This window comes from Haliotis cracherodii, unplaced genomic scaffold, assembly GCF_022045235.1.
Source record: "Haliotis cracherodii isolate W230 unplaced genomic scaffold, xgHalCrac1.p SCAF_3, whole genome shotgun sequence".
Taxonomy (NCBI): Eukaryota; Metazoa; Mollusca; class Gastropoda; order Lepetellida; family Haliotidae; genus Haliotis; species Haliotis cracherodii.
In genome coordinates, this window is record NW_027266286.1 from 51014084 (window position 1) to 51035891 (window position 21808).

At 43.6% G+C, this 21808-nt stretch overlaps 3 protein-coding genes and 5 non-coding genes across 8 annotated transcripts; 5 read left to right on the forward strand and 3 right to left on the reverse strand.

Annotated features, from left to right (window-relative positions):
- Positions 1–834: 834 nt before the first annotated feature.
- LOC139475153 (histone 24-like) lies at positions 835–1398 on the reverse strand. The gene has a single exon (XM_071258408.1). It carries the CDS (start codon positions 1396–1398, stop codon positions 835–837), a length of 564 nt encoding a protein of 187 aa, XP_071114509.1.
- Positions 1399–8714: 7316 nt separating this feature from the next.
- On the forward strand, positions 8715–8833 carry LOC139476165 (5S ribosomal RNA). The gene has a single exon (XR_011654086.1). It is a non-coding gene; the product is annotated as a 5S ribosomal RNA (ribosomal RNA).
- Positions 8834–10056: 1223 nt separating this feature from the next.
- On the reverse strand, positions 10057–16644 carry LOC139473803 (histone 24-like). Its single transcript, XM_071256563.1, has 3 exons — positions 16144–16644; positions 13213–13323; positions 10057–10575 (listed from the first exon to the last, which is right to left on the reverse strand). Exons 1-3 carry the CDS (start codon positions 16642–16644, stop codon positions 10057–10059), a joined length of 1131 nt encoding a protein of 376 aa, XP_071112664.1.
- LOC139476119 (5S ribosomal RNA) lies at positions 11727–11845 on the forward strand. Its single transcript, XR_011654048.1, has one exon. It is a non-coding gene; the product is annotated as a 5S ribosomal RNA (ribosomal RNA).
- On the forward strand, positions 14739–14857 carry LOC139476166 (5S ribosomal RNA). Its single transcript, XR_011654087.1, has one exon. It is a non-coding gene; the product is annotated as a 5S ribosomal RNA (ribosomal RNA).
- A 1106-nt stretch (positions 16645–17750) lies between the features above and the next one.
- Positions 17751–17869, forward strand: LOC139476167 (5S ribosomal RNA). The gene has a single exon (XR_011654088.1). It is a non-coding gene; the product is annotated as a 5S ribosomal RNA (ribosomal RNA).
- Positions 17870–19093: 1224 nt separating this feature from the next.
- LOC139473804 (histone 24-like) lies at positions 19094–19657 on the reverse strand. Its single transcript, XM_071256564.1, has one exon. It carries the CDS (start codon positions 19655–19657, stop codon positions 19094–19096), a length of 564 nt encoding a protein of 187 aa, XP_071112665.1.
- Positions 19658–20763: 1106 nt separating this feature from the next.
- Positions 20764–20882, forward strand: LOC139476169 (5S ribosomal RNA). The gene has a single exon (XR_011654090.1). It is a non-coding gene; the product is annotated as a 5S ribosomal RNA (ribosomal RNA).
- Positions 20883–21808: the final 926 nt, after the last annotated feature.

The following is a 21808-nucleotide window of genomic DNA, read 5'->3' on the forward strand; positions in this document are numbered from 1 at the left end:
CTACACAGATAAGAAAAGGAGAAAGAGTTAGATCGTACAGAGCGCCTGTCAATAGGAGTTCACTGGCTTGCTGCTGGAAAATGTATTTTGAAAGCTGTGAGCAAGCTGATCACTGTTGACACGCTTTAAAAATATGGAAAAGAACGATGCGACTGTGTGATAAACCAGCTATTTTATGTTCCCCGTTCTAGCTGATCGCTTGCAAACGTACTTTAGACTTATTAGAAAGGATTTCCATACATTTCTCTCGCCATACAACAGGTAGATGTGACATGTTGCAGGTAGGGGGCTAGGCGAAACGCACACGACCAAGGGCGCACAACTCTTGGCGCTCTATATGAAAAGTCGTGCATAGGCGAGGCGTGTGTCGGTAAAACACCCCGCGGATGTCTGGCCCTTATCGCCGTTTTACACCTTTGAACACAACGTGCATGTGCAGCTACACACATAGGAAGTCTGCACTCAAGGATATTATATCTATCAACGACACTAATCGCCTCACTTTCCAACAGACACCCATTTTGGGGGTTAATAAACAAGCATAACAACAGTCATTAGTGTGAAGACACACTACCCCCCACCCCCACCCCAACACACACACACAATAAAATCCCTGACGTACCTTTATCATCATCACATATGCGTGTTATGTGCGTTGCTGCTACGTTATCTCTGTTACCACAAGAACCTGCACTTTATTTCTGCTATACTGCTAATATAAATATTTATTGTTTTGTTATCAGTGTTTTCAAGTTTTCTTTTGGGGTATTTGGATGGCCCTGAAAAGGGCCTTTGGACCACAGAAATGTGGAGCGAAGGCGTGACAATGAGAGCTTAAGCCTTCTTTGGCTTGACTGCCTTCTTCTTGGGGGTCTTGACCTTCTTGGGTTTGGCTGCTGCCTTCTTGGGTGTCTTCGCCTTCTTGGGCTTGGCTGCAGCCTTCACCTTCTTTGGTGACTTAGCGGCCTTCTTAGTGGCTGTTTTGGGTTTCTTGGCAGCAGCTGGCTTCTTGACTTTCTTGGGGGATTTGGCAGCCTTCTTTGGTTTGGCAGCTGCCTTAGCCTTCTTGGGTTTTTCGGCTTTCTTTGCCTCGCCAAGACGGAATGATCCAGCGGCTCCAGTTCCCTTTGATTGCTTCAGTGCGCCGTTCTTGACTCCATTTTTCAAAGCAGTCTTGATGCGAGCATTGATGGCCACCTGGTTGTCACCAACCTTGTAGTTGGCCAAGATGTATTTCAGAACAGCCTGTCGGGAAGAACCACCCCTCTCCTTCAGGGATGAAATAGCTTTCTTGATCATCTCCAAATAGGTAGGATGTGCGGCAGCCTTCTTAGGCTTGGCAGCAGCCTTCTTCTTGGGAGTCTTGACAGCAGCGGGGGCAGCAGCAGCATCAGCCATAGTGGTAAGTTTGAGTGGTAAAAATTCACGTCAGCTACGAGAGAAGCACAGAGAGCGAATGACACTTCCCCACAGACGGCCCGGCTGATACTCCGGAGGCGCGGACGTCGGAGGAGACACCTTGCTTGTTGTGGCTGATAGCTGCACGCTTACAAGCGCGTGTGCTTTTTCGTGTATTTGTATCCGAATAATCACTTCTTAATCAAGGAAAGTTTCAATTTCAACAACACAGTTAGGTAGTAAAAACATTTGGCTACATTTCGGTTACAATAGCAACACTCACGGGTGAAGTTCAAAGCCACACGTGATGTTTCCAATGAAGCGACCCAGTCTAAATTGTAGACATCGCTACAAAGCACATTTTTAGCCTTGAGACTCAAGTTTTTGCATTTTAAACCTTGCCTGTCAATTCTCAATATATCTAACTATGAAAGTAAAACACAACACTCATCAGTATTGTCTATGATAAGCTAGAACAAGCGTTCAAACAACGACAATGAAGCACGTTTTTCTGACGACTTCGCCATTTTGCAACAGAAAACATTTGACAGTATATTTCTGGAAACATAATTTTGGTCACTTCAATAAAGTTGAAACTAACTTTGTCATAACAAGTAAGTAACGGGGATTTTACTTTCAGGAAAACAGTCTACTAAGACGAGGATCTCGGGACACAAGCACTTAGGGCGCGAAGCCCCGAACAGTAACATATATACGTAGGTGTTTAGATCACTCGATCGGTCGTCACAGATTAAGTCTTTTTGCCTGTCTTAATAGCACGATATTAGTAGGGGTCTTCGTCGTTTGGATGTTAATATTACCAGAACAATATAGGCTACCATGCATCAACGAAAAGTGAATGTTTCAGACGAGAGGCCGGATCGAGTGTGCCGGGCCTCGTGTTAAACAGTGATCACATGTTTTTACAACGGCTAGATTTTGTAGATTTTAATCCCTGTAAATATACATCATAAATCAACAAACACAACATGTCTACTGAACCCGCTGAAAACGCGAGCATGCTGTTTTCATGGCAATGTCTTTTTACCAATGTGCGGTGTGTATATGTAGCTAAAGTTTGCCGATAAGCAGTTCTGCAGTTTGTACTCCAAGCTAGCAACACCTCCTCAGCCTACGAAGCAACCCAAGCCATCCAGCCACCAAGCCAACCTCACCTAGCAAGCCTCCCAAGCCAGCACAGTTTCCACTGATAGCCAGCCCAAGAGCAACACCTCGGTAATTATCAAAACACACCCTTTCAACTTAGGTCAAAATTACTCACTCCCAAGCCCACTTAAAACACCAAACCACCTAAAACCCCTAGCTAAAACAAACCACTACCCAAACAAATCCGTGACTATCACAACACACCCTTTCAATACTAGACCAAAGTATCTCACACCCAAGCCCAATTAAAACTAAAAACTCCTAAAATCTCTTAACCAAAACAAACAACCACTCCAATCCAACGCAAATAGAGTAGAAACCAGTCGAACACAACTCACCCAGGCACTCTCTACAAACACCCCCAAACAAAACCCCAACACAACAAACACACCCACACACAAGCTCACCATGTCCGACACACGCACCGTCACCCAGGCAGACATACACCAGACCGACACTCCTACACCATCGGAAGCCCACAACACCTCCGATCGGACACCCGAAACCCTCATACCACACGATTTCGGAAACAAAACCACAGTCAACCCTCCAAAAACTTCCGAATCGACTGCAACCACGACAAACCCTAAAAAGCGGAAGCTGGACTCTTCCAACACCTCATTTACATCACAAACTGCATCACTGGTCACCTTTGCCCTCTACTTCTGTGCGGCAGGCCCTGTCATCAATCTAACTAAGGTACTCTCAATCAACAAAGTAGGACTCTGGTTCAAAAAACAAAAAATTCACTATGACAAAATCAGAGAAGCTCACAAAGGCTACCAAATCATCTTTCCGGACCTAGAATCACTAAACTTAGCTAAAAAAGTAACGGAGATATTCCAATTTACAGTAACACATCAAACCCCAAACTGGCAACTTTACACTAGAGGCGTAATCAGAGTTAACCCTAGGGAATCAGACGAAGACTTAGCACTTTACATAGATGAAGCCAACCTAAATACTGACACCTTTCCTCAACCCAAAATAACCAGCACCAGAAGAATAACATCAAATAGAAACGGCAAAACTACAAACACACCAATTGTTATCATAAACTTCCAGAAGTCAGCAAAGTACCCTCAAGCCCCCAATTTCATCTCTTTCGGCGCTTCAACCAAACTAGAGGTTAAACCCTACATTAAACAAGTCAAACAATGCTCAAACTGTTTACAATACAATCATACTGCTAACATTTGTACATTCAAAAAAACCAAATGTAGGACTTGTGCCCAAACCCAATGCCCAGGAGCCTGCGCTCCCTGGTGCATACACTGTAAAACAACTAACCACTCCTCACTCTCCAACAAATGCCCCCACAGACACACCCTCACCCAACAGGCCAACAAACACATCGACATTGACTCGGCCAAACTCCAAACAAGAAAACAAACACAGCATACAAACAAACCACTCTTACCCACACCGCAACCAAACAACGACCGACACCTACAATCCGCATGGGATGGCATCCCCAAGGAAACACCCCAAGCAACAACCACACTCATCCACCACCCACACAACCCCCAAACATTCGCCACACCGCAGCCACTCTCTGCATCCACACCCGCACGCAAAACAAACCGCAACATACACGCCTTACCCTTACCCAACACCATACAACCGTCAGCCACCAGGGCAACAACAACCACACACGAGCAAGCGCTACCCGAAGACGCAAACAGCATCCAACCCATGGACATGCCCAGCACGCACACGCAAGCACCACCAAACACACAAGCAACCCCCATGGAGAGTGAGGATATAAACCAAAGCAATCTAGACGAAAACGATTTCGAAACTGAAGATGACGTAAACGAAATTACTCGATCAGCCCCTAAAAAACTCAAAAACCGCAAACGCAAAAATCAACCCCAACCACAACCCCCCATAACTTCCAAACTAAACAACATCACAATCTTACTGGCCTATATGCTCAAACAAATCAAACCTGAGGCTAGCTCCAAAAATCTTCACAAAGTAGCCCTAAACCTAAAACTCACCACTCAAAATTACAATGAGTTCCTAATAAACTACTCAACAGCAACCGCAGGACTATAGACAATCCAAACAACCATTAAAACCATAATCTCCAAACACTAAAAACCCAAATAATGACAGGCCTAAATATCTTTCAGTGGAATGCGGACGGGCTTAACTCCCACAGCCACGAATTAAAAGCTAGATTTAAACTAAAACAAGGACCACATATAGCGTGCATCCAGGAAACTAAATTCTCCAATAAATCCAAATTCTACCTACCAAACTATAACATAGTCAGACAAGATCGACCTAAATCCAAAACAACTAGAGCATCGGGTGGCCTACTAATACTTATTAGAGAAGATATAAGCTACGAGCAAATCCAAGTAAATACCCCAAACCTAGAAGCCAATGGTATCCAAATCACCCTAAAAAACCAAAAAATAAACATCATAAACATCTACCACTGGCAACAACAGAAAATCCAACCAGAGGATCTAAACATACTCAAAAAGTTAGGCAACAAATCTACCATTTTCCTAGGAGATTTCAACGCCCACCACCCCTCCTGGGGCACGGGGGATAAACTAGATAACCACGGCAAACTAATATCAGAATGGATAGAAGCTAACGATCTAGTACTTCTAAATAACAACCGTCCCACCAGATACGATAAAAGCAATAGAGACATGTCGGCTATCGACCTAACCATATGTACAGCAGACCTAGCTCAAAGTACCCAATGGGAAGTTCACGACGCCCCCTTAGGAAGTGATCACTTCCCCATAAACATAACCGTAGGAAACACTAACATCCCAAACCAAACCGAAAGTTCAGAACCCAAATTTAACTATAACCAGGCTAACTGGGATAAATTCCAAAATATCTGCAACCAAGCTAACCTACTAGAACTAGAGAATAGTGACCCAGAAATATACTGCCAAAACCTAACGGACTTCATAGTAAACGCAGCCAAAAGCGCAATCCCCTTCAATAAACCCAATAAATCGGGTAGGCCCTCTGTACCCTGGTGGAACGAGGAAATAGAATTAACTAGACAAAAACGTAAAACAGCCTTCAACAAAGCCAAACGCGACCATAACCACATACCAGTAGCTCACCAACTAAACCACCAGGTACAAAAACTAGTTAAAATAGCTAAAACTAGAGACTGGAAAAAATTCTGTGAGGGACTAAACAACCGCACAGATGCCAGAACGGTCTGGCGTAAAATTCACGCCGTTAGAGGCCTAAAACGTCACAAAAAGACACCTAACATAAACAACTCAACAACCCCTAGCGAAAAAGCAGACAACCTAGCAAACCACTTCTCGGCCACAAGCAGTAATAACAATTTCAGTGATAAGTTTCAACTAAAACTCAAAACAGAAACCAAACCTACCCAAGAACCAAATAATGATGCCCTAGAAATAAATCAACCGTACACAATAGAAGAACTCAACTATGTACTTCAAAACAGGAAAAAGGGAACAGCCCCAGGACTAGACCTAACCTCCTACCAAATAATTAAAAAACTTCCCCCCAAACTACTTCAGACACTACTTAAACTATATAATCTAATCTATCAAAAAGGTCATGTACCAACCCCCTGGAAAGAGGCACTAATCATACCCATCCCTAAACCCGGTAAACCAACCAACCAAGCTAACTCTTACAGACCAATCTCTCTTACCTCCAACCTATGCAAAGTAATGGAATCCATGGCCAAAAATAGACTTCAACACTATTTATCCCAAAATAACATAATAAACTCAGATCAAAGCGGTTTCACTCCTGGTCGCTCAACCTTAGATAACCTAGCCCGTCTCGAACAGGATATTAAAACCGGCCAACTAAATAAACAATACACTACAGGCATCTTTCTGGACTTCTCTAAAGCATTTGATATGGTATGGCACAACGGGCTAATCCAAAAACTTAAAAAAATAGGACTTAAAGGTCAAATCGTAAACTACATCCAAAGCTTCCTCCAAAACCGCAAAATTACAGTGGGTATAGACCAGGCCTTGTCGGAGCAGTGCCCCCTAGAAAACGGCACCCCACAAGGCAGCATTCTTAGCCCCACACTTTTTAACATCATGATAAACGATCTCTTTGATGGCTTATCCCCTAAAATAAACACTTCCAAATTTGCTGACGACGGCGCCCTCTGGATCCGGTCCAAAAGCATCCTAACATCCCAGAACTTACTCCAAAAATCCCTAAACAAAATTCAACAATGGGCAGATAAATGGGGCTTCTCCCTCAACTCAGAAAAAACCACAGGAATAGTATTTAAACATAAAAGTATGAGAAAGACCACCCCAAATCTCAAACTAAACAACAAACCAATCCAGTTCCAAAAACAAACCAAATTCCTAGGCCTAATCTTCGACGAACATCTCTCCTGGGATGCCCACGTCGCAAACCTAATTACCAAATGTAGCAAAGACCTAAACACACTAAGATGTTTAACCGGCTCCAACTGGGGTGCCTCCAAAGATACTCTCCTCAGCCTCTATACATCCCTAATCAGATCCAAATTAGACTATGGCTGCGCCATATACGACACCTTAAACAAAAGCTTAGCCCAAAAACTAGACTCAATACAGTACCAAGCTCTAAAACTAGTCACACGTACTCAACAAGGCACCTCCCTCACTTCACTTCAGGCCTTAACAGGAGAAATGCCACTAAATCTTCGTAGACAATATCTAACACTAAATTTCTGGGCAGCGGCCCAATCAAATCCTCTCCTCCAAAACCTACTAGATCAAAATATCCGTCCCCAAAACCAGGCTCTAACCAGGAAACACCCCCTCCTCACACCGATATCCCAACGAATACTAAACTACCGTAACGAACACCAAATAGGAAACCTAAAACAAAACTGCAAAAACTCCAATGTATTCACCCCTAAACTCAAAATTCCAAAAATAGACACATCACTAGCAAACAAAATCAACAAACAAACAGATCCAAATATAGCTAAATCCACCTCACTAGCTTACATACATCAAAACTGGCCAAATTGGTGTCACATATATACAGACGGATCCGCTGATCCGATCACAAATCATACAGGTTTCGGAGTCCACATAGCCCAACCAACCAGAAATACGCAATCCTACCGACTCCCAAACAACCAATCCATATTCACTGCAGAGCTCATGGGTATGGTCGCAGCCCTCCATAACCAGCACACTAAAAACCAAAAAAAAATCCTAATACTTACAGACTCACTAAGTGGACTACAGGCCCTCCAAAGCAAAAACACCAAAAATCGACCCAAATTAATTAACCAAATCCTAAAAAGTATAAATAACCTAAGAGAGGCAGGCAAGGAAATAGTACTTATATGGATCCCAGCCCACGTAGGAATATACGGGAACGAAAACGCTGACCTAGCCGCTAAAAAATCACTTAAAATCCCGGAAATTAGCCTAAAGCTACCAATATCCAAAGCAGAGATCAAAAGTATCAACAAACGCAAAATCTCCCAAAAATGGCATAACCTCTATCAAAACACAAACACCCAAATCATTAAAATCCTCAAAAAACCCCTTCCCAAACCAAAAATCCTCCACCCCTCCAAAAAAATCGACAGGATAATCACCAAACTCCAAACAGGTCACACCAAACTAAATAGCCATCTCCAAAAACTTAAAAAACACGCAAACGGGAAGTGCCCACATTGCAAACATTCAGAAACAATAGAACACGCCCTCCTACACTGCACCCACTACAACACCCACAGAACAACACTTAAAACCAAACTGAAAATAAATACAGCTCTTACCTTAGAAGCATTACTAAACCCCCTAAATAACCCAGAAATATTCAAAGCCCTAGGCATATACCTAACTAAAACGGACCTAATCAACCGAATCTAAACATAACCAATTAATAAACACTAGCATGTAATACACCAACCCACCCCTACACACTCCCTTAGTCCTAACCACACCCCCAAGGCATATATTCCAAATTTCAAAATTTTCAAAAATTTATTTAAGCAACCTCTAAAAACCCCACTCAGGTTGCACACCTCTCGTCCCGCCTAGAACCTCACTAAATGGCCCGACCGGGCCCGTGTGCGAAATACGCTTCAGTCGGAAAGCGCACGTAAAATCTCCTAATATAAGTAAGTAAGTAAGATAAGCATTGTCTACGGCCATACCACGTTGAAAACACCGGTTCTCGTCCGATCACCGAAGTTAAGCAACGTCGGGCCCGGAGAGTACTTGGATGGGTGACCGCCTGGGAACACCGGGTGCAGTAGACATTTTTGCTATGTGATTCCCACTTTTTTCTTTTTCGACCATAAGGTGCACTTGCCTCATTCACATCTGATGTAATCATACACTTTTATTTCCTTGTAAATGGACCCACTCATGCATGTCTGCTCAAAGACATAGCTGCCAGCCATGTATTCTTACATACCTTTACAGAAAGGACTTTTCCACTATACATGTGATCATATTCAGTTGTCAGTTCACCCAACTCGTCAACTATTCTGAAGGCATGTACGTCCTTTTCGCCACATAAAGGTGTTTGCGTGCACCGATAATTGACTATTTTACTTACTTTCTTACTTTCAAAGCATGAATATATAATATATACATGTAAAATCATAATGTTGTTCGTGTTAAGTCTCGGCTCACATCTCTTTGCCTACACAGATAAGAAAAGGAGAAAGAGTTAGATCGTACAGAGCGCCTGTCAATAGGAGTTCACTGGCTTGCTGCTGGAAAATGTATTTTGAAAGCTGTGAGCAAGCTGATCACTGTTGACACGCTTTAAAAATATGGAAAAAAACGATGCGACTGTGTGATAAACCAGCTATTTTATGTTCCCCGTTCTAGCTGATCGCTTGCAAACGTACTTTAGACTTATTAGAAAGGATTTCCATACATTTCTCTCGCCATACAACAGGTAGATGTGACATGTTGCAGGTAGGGGGCTAGGCGAAACGCACACGACCAAGGGCGCACAACTCTTGGCGCTCTATATGAAAAGTCGTGCATAGGCGAGGCGTGTGTCGGTAAAACACCCCGCGGATGTCTGGCCCTTATCGCCGTTTTACACCTTTGAACACAACGTGCATGTGCAGCTACACACATAGGAAGTCTGCACTCAAGGATATTATATCTATCAACGACACTAATCGCCTCACTTTCCAACAGACACCCATTTTGGGGGTTAATAAACAAGCATAACAACAGTCATTAGTGTGAAGACACACTACCCCCCACCCCCACCCCAACACACACACACAATAAAATCCCTGACGTACCTTTATCATCATCACATATGCGTGTTATGTGCGTTGCTGCTACGTTATCTCTGTTACCACAAGAACCTGCACTTTATTTCTGCTATACTGCTAATATAAATATTTATTGTTTTGTTATCAGTGTTTTCAAGTTTTCTTTTGGGGTATTTGGATGGCCCTGAAAAGGGCCTTTGGACCACAGAAATGTGGAGCGAAGGCGTGACAATGAGAGCTTAAGCCTTCTTTGGCTTGACTGCCTTCTTCTTGGGGGTCTTGACCTTCTTGGGTTTGGCTGCTGCCTTCTTGGGTGTCTTCGCCTTCTTGGGCTTGGCTGCAGCCTTCACCTTCTTTGGTGACTTAGCGGCCTTCTTAGTGGCTGTTTTGGGTTTCTTGGCAGCAGCTGGCTTCTTGACTTTCTTGGGGGATTTGGCAGCCTTCTTTGGTTTGGCAGCTGCCTTAGCCTTCTTGGGTTTTTCGGCTTTCTTTGCCTCGCCAAGACGGAATGATCCAGCGGCTCCAGTTCCCTTTGATTGCTTCAGTGCGCCGTTCTTGACTCCATTTTTCAAAGCAGTCTTGATGCGAGCATTGATGGCCACCTGGTTGTCACCAACCTTGTAGTTGGCCAAGATGTATTTCAGAACAGCCTGTCGGGAAGAACCACCCCTCTCCTTCAGGGATGAAATAGCTTTCTTGATCATCTCCAAATAGGTAGGATGTGCGGCAGCCTTCTTAGGCTTGGCAGCAGCCTTCTTCTTGGGAGTCTTGACAGCAGCGGGGGCAGCAGCAGCATCAGCCATAGTGGTAAGTTTGAGTGGTAAAAATTCACGTCAGCTACGAGAGAAGCACAGAGAGCGAATGACACTTCCCCACAGACGGCCCGGCTGATACTCCGGAGGCGCGGACGTCGGAGGAGACACCTTGCTTGTTGTGGCTGATAGCTGCACGCTTACAAGCGCGTGTGCTTTTTCGTGTATTTGTATCCGAATAATCACTTCTTAATCAAGGAAAGTTTCAATTTCAACAACACAGTTAGGTAGTAAAAACATTTGGCTACATTTCGGTTACAATAGCAACACTCACGGGTGAAGTTCAAAGCCACACGTGATGTTTCCAATGAAGCGACCCAGTCTAAATTGTAGACATCGCTACTTTCAAAAGCACATTTTTAGCCTTGAGACTCAAGTTTTTGCATTTTAAACCTTGCCTGTCAATTCTCAATATATCTAACTATGAAAGTAAAACACAACACTCATCAGTATTGTCTATGATAAGCTAGAACAAGCGTTCAAATAACGACAATGAAGCACGTTTTTCTGACGACTTCGCCATTTTGCAACAGAAAACATTTGACAGTATATTTCTGGAAACATAATTTTGGTCACTTCAATAAAGTTGAAACTAACTTTGTCATAACAAGTAAGTAACGGGGATTTCACTTTCAGGAAAACAGTCTACTAAGACGAGGATCTCGGGACACAAGCACTTAGGGCGCGAAGCCCCGAACAGTAACATATATACGTAGGTGTTTAGATCACTCGATCGGTCGTCACAGATTAAGTCTTTTTGCCTGTCTTAATAGCACGATATTAGTAGGGGTCTTCGTCGTTTGGATGTTAATATTACCAGAACAATATAGGCTACCATGCATCAACGAAAAGTGAATGTTTCAGACGAGAGGCCGGATCGAGTGAGCGAGTGTGCCGGGCCTCGTGTTAAACAGTGATCACATGTTTTTACAACGGCTAGATTTTGTAGATTTTAATCCCTGTAAATATACATCATAAATCAACAAACACAACATGTCTACTGAACCCGCTGAAAACGCGAGCATGCTGTTTTCATGGCAATGTCTTTTTACCAATGTGCGGTGTGTATATGTAGCTAAAGTTTGCCGATAAGCATTGTCTACGGCCATACCACGTTGAAAACACCGGTTCTCGTCCGATCACCGAACTTAAGCAACGTCGGGCCCGGAGAGTACTTGGATGGGTGACCGCCTGGGAACACCGGGTGCAGTAGACATTTTTGCTATGCGATTCCCACTTTTTTCTTTTTCGACCATAAGGTGCACTTGCCTCATTCACATCTGATGTAATCATACACTTTTATTTCCTTGTAAATGGACCCACTCATGCATGTCTGCTCAAAGACATAGCTGCCAGCCATGTATTCTTACATACCTTTACAGAAAGGACTTTTCCACTATACATGTGATCATATTCAGTTGTCAGTTCACCCAACTCGTCAACTATTCTGAAGGCATGTACGTCCTTTTCGCCACATAAAGGTGTTTGCGTGCACCGATAATTGACTATTTTACTTACTTTCTTACTTTCAAAGCATGAATATATAATATATACATGTAAAATCATAATGTTGTTCGTGTTAAGTCTCGGCTCACATCTCTTTGCCTACACAGATAAGAAAAGGAGAAAGAGTTAGATCGTACAGAGCGCCTGTCAATAGGAGTTCACTGGCTTGCTGCTGGAAAATGTATTTTGAAAGCTGTGAGCAAGCTGATCACTGTTGACACGCTTTAAAAATATGGAAAAAAACGATGCGACTGTGTGATAAACCAGCTATTTTATGTTCCCCGTTCTAGCTGATCGCTTGCAAACGTACTTTAGACTTATTAGAAAGGATTTCCATACATTTCTCTCGCCATACAACAGGTAGATGTGACATGTTGCAGGTAGGGGGCTAGGCGAAACGCACACGACCAAGGGCGCACAACTCTTGGCGCTCTATATGAAAAGTCGTGCATAGGCGAGGCGTGTGTCGGTAAAACACCCCGCGGATGTCTGGCCCTTATCGCCGTTTTACACCTTTGAACACAACGTGCATGTGCAGCTACACACATAGGAAGTCTGCACTCAAGGATATTATATCTATCAACGACACTAATCGCCTCACTTTCCAACAGACACCCATTTTGGGGGTTAATAAACAAGCATAACAACAGTCATTAGTGTGAAGACACACTACCCCCCACCCCCACCCCAACACACACACACAATAAAATCCCTGACGTACCTTTATCATCATCACATATGCGTGTTATGTGCGTTGCTGCTACGTTATCTCTGTTACCACAAGAACCTGCACTTTATTTCTGCTATACTGCTAATATAAATATTTATTGTTTTGTTATCAGTGTTTTCAAGTTTTCTTTTGGGGTATTTGGATGGCCCTGAAAAGGGCCTTTGGACCACAGAAATGTGGAGCGAAGGCGTGACAATGAGAGCTTAAGCCTTCTTTGGCTTGACTGCCTTCTTCTTGGGGGTCTTGACCTTCTTGGGTTTGGCTGCTGCCTTCTTGGGTGTCTTCGCCTTCTTGGGCTTGGCTGCAGCCTTCACCTTCTTTGGTGACTTAGCGGCCTTCTTAGTGGCTGTTTTGGGTTTCTTGGCAGCAGCTGGCTTCTTGACTTTCTTGGGGGATTTGGCAGCCTTCTTTGGTTTGGCAGCTGCCTTAGCCTTCTTGGGTTTTTCGGCTTTCTTTGCCTCGCCAAGACGGAATGATCCAGCGGCTCCAGTTCCCTTTGATTGCTTCAGTGCGCCGTTCTTGACTCCATTTTTCAAAGCAGTCTTGATGCGAGCATTGATGGCCACCTGGTTGTCACCAACTTTGTAGTTGGCCAAGATGTATTTCAGAACAGCCTGTCGGGAAGAACCACCCCTCTCCTTCAGGGATGAAATAGCTTTCTTGATCATCTCCAAATAGGTAGGATGTGCGGCAGCCTTCTTAGGCTTGGCAGCAGCCTTCTTCTTGGGAGTCTTGACAGCAGCGGGGGCAGCAGCAGCATCAGCCATAGTGGTAAGTTTGAGTGGTAAAAATTCACGTCAGCTACGAGAGAAGCACAGAGAGCGAATGACACTTCCCCACAGACGGCCCGGCTGATACTCCGGAGGCGCGGACGTCGGAGGAGACACCTTGCTTGTTGTGGCTGATAGCTGCACGCTTACAAGCGCGTGTGCTTTTTCGTGTATTTGTATCCGAATAATCACTTCTTAATCAAGGAAAGTTTCAATTTCAACAACACAGTTAGGTAGTAAAAACATTTGGCTACATTTCGGTTACAATAGCAACACTCACGGGTGAAGTTCAAAGCCACACGTGATGTTTCCAATGAAGCGACCCAGTCTAAATTGTAGACATCGCTACTTTCAAAAGCACATTTTTAGCCTTGAGACTCAAGTTTTTGCATTTTAAACCTTGCCTGTCAATTCTCAAAATATATAACTATGAAAGTAAAACACAACACTCATCAGTATTGTCTATGATAAGCTAGAACAAGCGTTCAAACAACGACAATGAAGCACGTTTTTCTGACGACTTCGCCATTTTGCAACAGAAAACATTTGACAGTATATTTCTGGAAACATAATTTTGGTCACTTCAATAAAGTTGAAACTAACTTTGTCATAACAAGTAAGTAACGGGGATTTTACTTTCAGGAAAACAGTCTACTAAGACGAGGATCTCGGGACACAAGCACTTAGGGCGCGAAGCCCCGAACAGTAACATATATACATAGGTGTTTAGATCACTTGATCGGTCGTCACAGATTAAGTCTTTTTGCCTGTCTTAATAGCACGATATTAGTAGGGGTCTTCGTCGTTTGGATGTTAATATTACCAGAACAATATAGGCTACCATGCATCAACGAAAAGTGAATGTTACAGACGAGAGGCCGGATCGAGTGAGCGAGTGTGCCGGGCCTCGTGTTAAACAGTGATCACATGTTTTTACAACGGCTAGATTTTGTAGATTTTAATCCCTGTAAATATACATCATAAATCAACAAACACAACATGTCTACTGAACCCGCTGAAAACGCGAGCATGCTGTTTTCATGGCAATGTCTTTTTACCAATGTGCGGTGTGTATATGTAGCTAAAGTTTGCCGATAAGCATTGTCTACGGCCATACCACGTTGAAAACACCGGTTCTCGTCCGATCACCGAAGTTAAGCAACGTCGGGCCCGGAGAGTACTTGGATGGGTGACCGCCTGGGAACACCGGGTGCAGTAGACATTTTTGCTATGCGATTCCCACTTTTTTCTTTTTCGACCATAAGGTGCACTTGCCTCATTCACATCTGATGTAATCATACACTTTTATTTCCTTGTAAATGGACCCACTCATGCATGTCTGCTCAAAGACATAGCTGCCAGCCATGTATTCTTACATACCTTTACAGAAAGGACTTTTCCACTATACATGTGATCATATTCAGTTGTCAGTTCACCCAACTCGTCAACTATTCTGAAGGCATGTACGTCCTTTTCGCCACATAAAGGTGTTTGCGTGCACCGATAATTGACTATTTTACTTACTTTCTTACTTTCAAAGCATGAATATATAATATATACATGTAAAATCATAATGTTGTTCGTGTTAAGTCTCGGCTCACATCTCTTTGCCTACACAGATAAGAAAAGGAGAAAGAGTTAGATCGTACAGAGCGCCTGTCAATAGGAGTTCACTGGCTTGCTGCTGGAAAATGTATTTTGAAAGCTGTGAGCAAGCTGATCACTGTTGACACGCTTTAAAAATATGGAAAAAAACGATGCGACTGTGTGATAAACCAGCTATTTTATGTTCCCCGTTCTAGCTGATCGCTTGCAAACGTACTTTAGACTTATTAGAAAGGATTTCCATACATTTCTCTCGCCATACAACAGGTAGATGTGACATGTTGCAGGTAGGGGGCTAGGCGAAACGCACACGACCAAGGGCGCACAACTCTTGGCGCTCTATATGAAAAGTCGTGCATAGGCGAGGCGTGTGTCGGTAAAACACCCCGCGGATGTCTGGCCCTTATCGCCGTTTTACACCTTTGAACACAACGTGCATGTGCAGCTACACACATAGGAAGTCTGCACTCAAGGATATTATATCTATCAACGACACTAATCGCCTCACTTTCCAACAGACACCCATTTTGGGGGTTAATAAACAAGCATAACAACAGTCATTAGTGTGAAGACACACTACCCCCCACCCCCACCCCAACACACACACACAATAAAATCCCTGACGTACCTTTATCATCATCACATATGCGTGTTATGTGCGTTGCTGCTACGTTATCTCTGTTACCACAAGAACCTGCACTTTATTTCTGCTATACTGCTAATATAAATATTTATTGTTTTGTTATCAGTGTTTTCAAGTTTTCTTTTGGGGTATTTGGATGGCCCTGAAAAGGGCCTTTGGACCACAGAAATGTGGAGCGAAGGCGTGACAATGAGAGCTTAAGCCTTCTTTGGCTTGACTGCCTTCTTCTTGGGGGTCTTGACCTTCTTGGGTTTGGCTGCTGCCTTCTTGGGTGTCTTCGCCTTCTTGGGCTTGGCTGCAGCCTTCACCTTCTTTGGTGACTTAGCGGCCTTCTTAGTGGCTGTTTTGGGTTTCTTGGCAGCAGCTGGCTTCTTGACTTTCTTGGGGGATTTGGCAGCCTTCTTTGGTTTGGCAGCTGCCTTAGCCTTCTTGGGTTTTTCGGCTTTCTTTGCCTCGCCAAGACGGAATGATCCAGCGGCTCCAGTTCCCTTTGATTGCTTCAGTGCGCCGTTCTTGACTCCATTTTTCAAAGCAGTCTTGATGCGAGCATTGATGGCCACCTGGTTGTCACCAACCTTGTAGTTGGCCAAGATGTATTTCAGAACAGCCTGTCGGGAAGAACCACCCCTCTCCTTCAGGGATGAAATAGCTTTCTTGATCATCTCCAAATAGGTAGGATGTGCGGCAGCCTTCTTAGGCTTGGCAGCAGCCTTCTTCTTGGGAGTCTTGACAGCAGCGGGGGCAGCAGCAGCATCAGCCATAGTGGTAAGTTTGAGTGGTAAAAATTCACGTCAGCTACGAGAGAAGCACAGAGAGCGAATGACACTTCCCCACAGACGGCCCGGCTGATACTCCGGAGGCGCGGACGTCGGAGGAGACACCTTGCTTGTTGTGGCTGATAGCTGCACGCTTACAAGCGCGTGTGCTTTTTCGTGTATTTGTATCCGAATAATCACTTCTTAATCAAGGAAAGTTTCAATTTCAACAACACAGTTAGGTAGTAAAAACATTTGGCTACATTTCGGTTACAATAGCAACACTCACGGGTGAAGTTCAAAGCCACACGTGATGTTTCCAATGAAGCGACCCAGTCTAAATTGTAGACATCGCTACTTTCAAAAGCACATTTTTAGCCTTGAGACTCAAGTTTTTGCATTTTAAACCTTGCCTGTCAATTCTCAATATATCTAACTATGAAAGTAAAACACAACACTCATCAGTATTGTCTATGATAAGCTAGAACAAGCGTTCAAACAACGACAATGAAGCACGTTTTTCTGACGACTTCGCCATTTTGCAACAGAAAACATTTGACAGTATATTTCTGGAAACATAATTTTGGTCACTTCAATAAAGTTGAAACTAACTTTGTCATAACAAGTAAGTAACGGGGATTTTACTTTCAGGAAAACAGTCTACTAAGACGAGGATCTCGGGACACAAGCACTTAGGGCGCGAAGCCCCGAACAGTAACATATATACATAGGTGTTTAGATCACTCGATCGGTCGTCACAGATTAAGTCTTTTTGCCTGTCTTAATAGCACGATATTAGTAGGGGTCTTCGTCGTTTGGATGTTAATATTACCAGAACAATATAGGCTACCATGCATCAACGAAAAGTGAATGTTTCAGACGAGAGGCCGGATCGAGTGAGCGAGTGTGCCGGGCCTCGTGTTAAACAGTGATCACATGTTTTTACAACGGCTAGATTTTGTAGATTTTAATCCCTGTAAATATACATCATAAATCAACAAACACAACATGTCTACTGAACCCGCTGAAAACGCGAGCATGCTGTTTTCATGGCAATGTCTTTTTACCAATGTGCGGTGTGTATATGTAGCTAAAGTTTGCCGATAAGCATTGTCTACGGCCATACCACGTTGAAAACACCGGTTCTCGTCCGATCACCGAAGTTAAGCAACGTCGGGCCCGGAGAGTACTTGGATGGGTGACCGCCTGGGAACACCGGGTGCAGTAGACATTTTTGCTATGCGATTCCCACTTTTTTCTTTTTCGACCATAAGGTGCACTTGCCTCATTCACATCTGATGTAATCATACACTTTTATTTCCTTGTAAATGGACCCACTCATGCATGTCTGCTCAAAGACATAGCTGCCAGCCATGTATTCTTACATACCTTTACAGAAAGGACTTTTCCACTATACATGTGATCATATTCAGTTGTCAGTTCACCCAACTCGTCAACTATTCTGAAGGCATGTACGTCCTTTTCGCCACATAAAGGTGTTTGCGTGCACCGATAATTGACTATTTTACTTACTTTCTTACTTTCAAAGCATGAATATATAATATATACATGTAAAATCATAATGTTGTTCGTGTTAAGTCTCGGCTCACATCTCTTTGCCTACACAGATAAGAAAAGGAGAAAGAGTTAGATCGTACAGAGCGCCTGTCAATAGGAGTTCACTGGCTTGCTGCTGGAAAATGTATTTTGAAAGCTGTGAGCAAGCTGATCACTGTTGACACGCTTTAAAAATATGGAAAAAAACGATGCGACTGTGTGATAAACCAGCTATTTTATGTTCCCCGTTCTAGCTGATCGCTTGCAAACGTACTTTAGACTTATTAGAAAGGATTTCCATACATTTCTCTCGCCATACAACAGGTAGATGTGACATGTTGCAGGTAGGGGGCTAGGCGAAACGCACACGACCAAGGGCGCACAACTCTTGGCGCTCTATATGAAAAGTCGTGCATAGGCGAGGCGTGTGTCGGTAAAACACCCCGCGGATGTCTGGCCCTTATCGCCGTTTTACACCTTTGAACACAACGTGCATGTGCAGCTACACACATAGGAAGTCTGCACTCAAGGATATTATATCTATCAACGACACTAATCGCCTCACTTTCCAACAGACACCCATTTTGGGGGTTAATAAACAAGCATAACAACAGTCATTAGTGTGAAGACACACTACCCCCCACCCCAAACCCCAACACACACACACAATAAAATCCCTGACGTACCTTTATCATCATCACATATGCGTGTTATGTGCGTTGCTGCTACGTTATCTCTGTTACCACAAGAACCTGCACTTTATTTCTGCTATACTGCTAATATAAATATTTATTGTTTTGTTATCAGTGTTTTCAAGTTTTCTTTTGGGGTATTTGGATGGCCCTGAAAAGGGCCTTTGGACCACAGAAATGTGGAGCGAAGGCGTGACAATGAGAGCTTAAGCCTTCTTTGGCTTGACTGCCTTCTTCTTGGGGGTCTTGACCTTCTTGGGTTTGGCTGCTGCCTTCTTGGGTGTCTTCGCCTTCTTGGGCTTGGCTGCAGCCTTCACCTTCTTTGGTGACTTAGCGGCCTTCTTAGTGGCTGTTTTGGGTTTCTTGGCAGCAGCTGGCTTCTTGACTTTCTTGGGGGATTTGGCAGCCTTCTTTGGTTTGGCAGCTGCCTTAGCCTTCTTGGGTTTTTCGGCTTTCTTTGCCTCGCCAAGACGGAATGATCCAGCGGCTCCAGTTCCCTTTGATTGCTTCAGTGCGCCGTTCTTGACTCCATTTTTCAAAGCAGTCTTGATGCGAGCATTGATGGCCACCTGGTTGTCACCAACCTTGTAGTTGGCCAAGATGTATTTCAGAACAGCCTGTCGGGAAGAACCACCCCTCTCCTTCAGGGATGAAATAGCTTTCTTGATCATCTCCAAATAGGTAGGATGTGCGGCAGCCTTCTTAGGCTTGGCAGCAGCCTTCTTCTTGGGAGTCTTGACAGCAGCGGGGGCAGCAGCAGCATCAGCCATAGTGGTAAGTTTGAGTGGTAAAAATTCACGTCAGCTACGAGAGAAGCACAGAGAGCGAATGACACTTCCCCACAGACGGCCCGGCTGATACTCCGGAGGCGCGGACGTCGGAGGAGACACCTTGCTTGTTGTGGCTGATAGCTGCACGCTTACAAGCGCGTGTGCTTTTTCGTGTATTTGTATCCGAATAATCACTTCTTAATCAAGGAAAGTTTCAATTTCAACAACACAGTTAGGTAGTAAAAACATTTGGCTACATTTCGGTTACAATAGCAACACTCACGGGTGAAGTTCAAAGCCACACGTGATGTTTCCAATGAAGCGACCCAGTCTAAATTGTAGACATCGCTACTTTCAAAAGCACATTTTTAGCCTTGAGACTCAAGTTTTTGCATTTTAAACCTTGCCTGTCAATTCTCAATATATCTAACTATGAAAGTAAAACACAACACTCATCAGTATTGTCTATGATAAGCTAGAACAAGCGTTCAAACAACGACAATGAAGCACGTTTTTCTGACGACTTCGCCATTTTGCAACAGAAAACATTTGACAGTATATTTCTGGAAACATAATTTTGGTCACTTCAATAAAGTTGAAACTAACTTTGTCATAACAAGTAAGTAACGGGGATTTTACTTTCAGGAAAACAGTCTACTAAGACGAGGATCTCGGGACACAAGCACTTAGGGCGCGAAGCCCCGAACAGTAACATATATACATAGGTGTTTAGATCACTCGATCGGTCGTCACAGATTAAGTCTTTTTGCCTGTCTTAATAGCACGATATTAGTAGGGGTCTTCGTCGTTTGGATGTTAATATTACCAGAACAATATAGGCTACCATGCATCAACGAAAAGTGAATGTTTCAGACGAGAGGCCGGATCGAGTGAGCGAGTGTGCCGGGCCTCGTGTTAAACAGTGATCACATGTTTTTACAACGGCTAGATTTTGTAGATTTTAATCCCTGTAAATATACATCATAAATCAACAAACACAACATGTCTACTGAACCCGCTGAAAACGCGAGCATGCTGTTTTCATGGCAATGTCTTTTTACCAATGTGCGGTGTGTATATGTAGCTAAAGTTTGCCGATAAGCATTGTCTACGGCCATACCACGTTGAAAACACCGGTTCTCGTCCGATCACCGAAGTTAAGCAACGTCGGGCCCGGAGAGTACTTGGATGGGTGACCGCCTGGGAACACCGGGTGCAGTAGACATTTTTGCTATGCGATTCCCACTTTTTTCTTTTTCGACCATAAGGTGCACTTGCCTCATTCACATCTGATGTAATCATACACTTTTATTTCCTTGTAAATGGACCCACTCATGCATGTCTGCTCAAAGACATAGCTGCCAGCCATGTATTCTTACATACCTTTACAGAAAGGACTTTTCCACTATACATGTGATCATATTCAGTTGTCAGTTCACCCAACTCGTCAACTATTCTGAAGGCATGTACGTCCTTTTCGCCACATAAAGGTGTTTGCGTGCACCGATAATTGACTATTTTACTTACTTTCTTACTTTCAAAGCATGAATATATAATATATACATGTAAAATCATAATGTTGTTCGTGTTAAGTCTCGGCTCACATCTCTTTGCCTACACAGATAAGAAAAGGAGAAAGAGTTAGATCGTACAGAGCGCCTGTCAATAGGAGTTCACTGGCTTGCTGCTGGAAAATGTATTTTGAAAGCTGTGAGCAAGCTGATCACTGTTGACACGCTTTAAAAATATGGAAAAAAACGATGCGACTGTGTGATAAACCAGCTATTTTATGTTCCCCGTTCTAGCTGATCGCTTGCAAACGTACTTTAGACTTATTAGAAAGGATTTCCATACATTTCTCTCGCCATACAACAGGTAGATGTGACATGTTGCAGGTAGGGGGCTAGGCGAAACGCACACGACCAAGGGCGCACAACTCTTGGCGCTCTATATGAAAAGTCGTGCATAGGCGAGGCGTGTGTCGGTAAAACACCCCGCGGATGTCTGGCCCTTATCGCCGTTTTACACCTTTGAACACAACGTGCATGTGCAGCTACACACATAGGAAGTCTGCACTCAAGGATATTATATCTATCAACGACACTAATCGCCTCACTTTCCAACAGACACCCATTTTGGGGGTTAATAAAC

Excerpts from the sequence above, each read along its gene's own strand:
- LOC139475153 (XM_071258408.1), bottom strand. The coding sequence starts at position 1,398 with ATGGCTGATGCTGCTGCTGCCCCCGCTGCTGTCAAGACTCCCAAGAAG.
- LOC139473803 (XM_071256563.1), bottom strand. The coding sequence starts at position 16,644 with ATGGCTGATGCTGCTGCTGCCCCCGCTGCTGTCAAGACTCCCAAGAAG. Across the intron at positions 13,324-16,143 it reads CGAAGACACCCAAGAAGGCA|GCAAAGAAAGCCGAAAAACC; the intron begins GCAGCCAAACCC and ends CGTCTTGGCGAG. Across the intron at positions 10,576-13,212 it reads CTGCCAAGAAACCCAAAACA|AAGAAGGCTGCTGCCAAGCC; the intron begins GCCACTAAGAAG and ends AAGACTCCCAAG.
- LOC139473804 (XM_071256564.1), bottom strand. The coding sequence starts at position 19,657 with ATGGCTGATGCTGCTGCTGCCCCCGCTGCTGTCAAGACTCCCAAGAAG.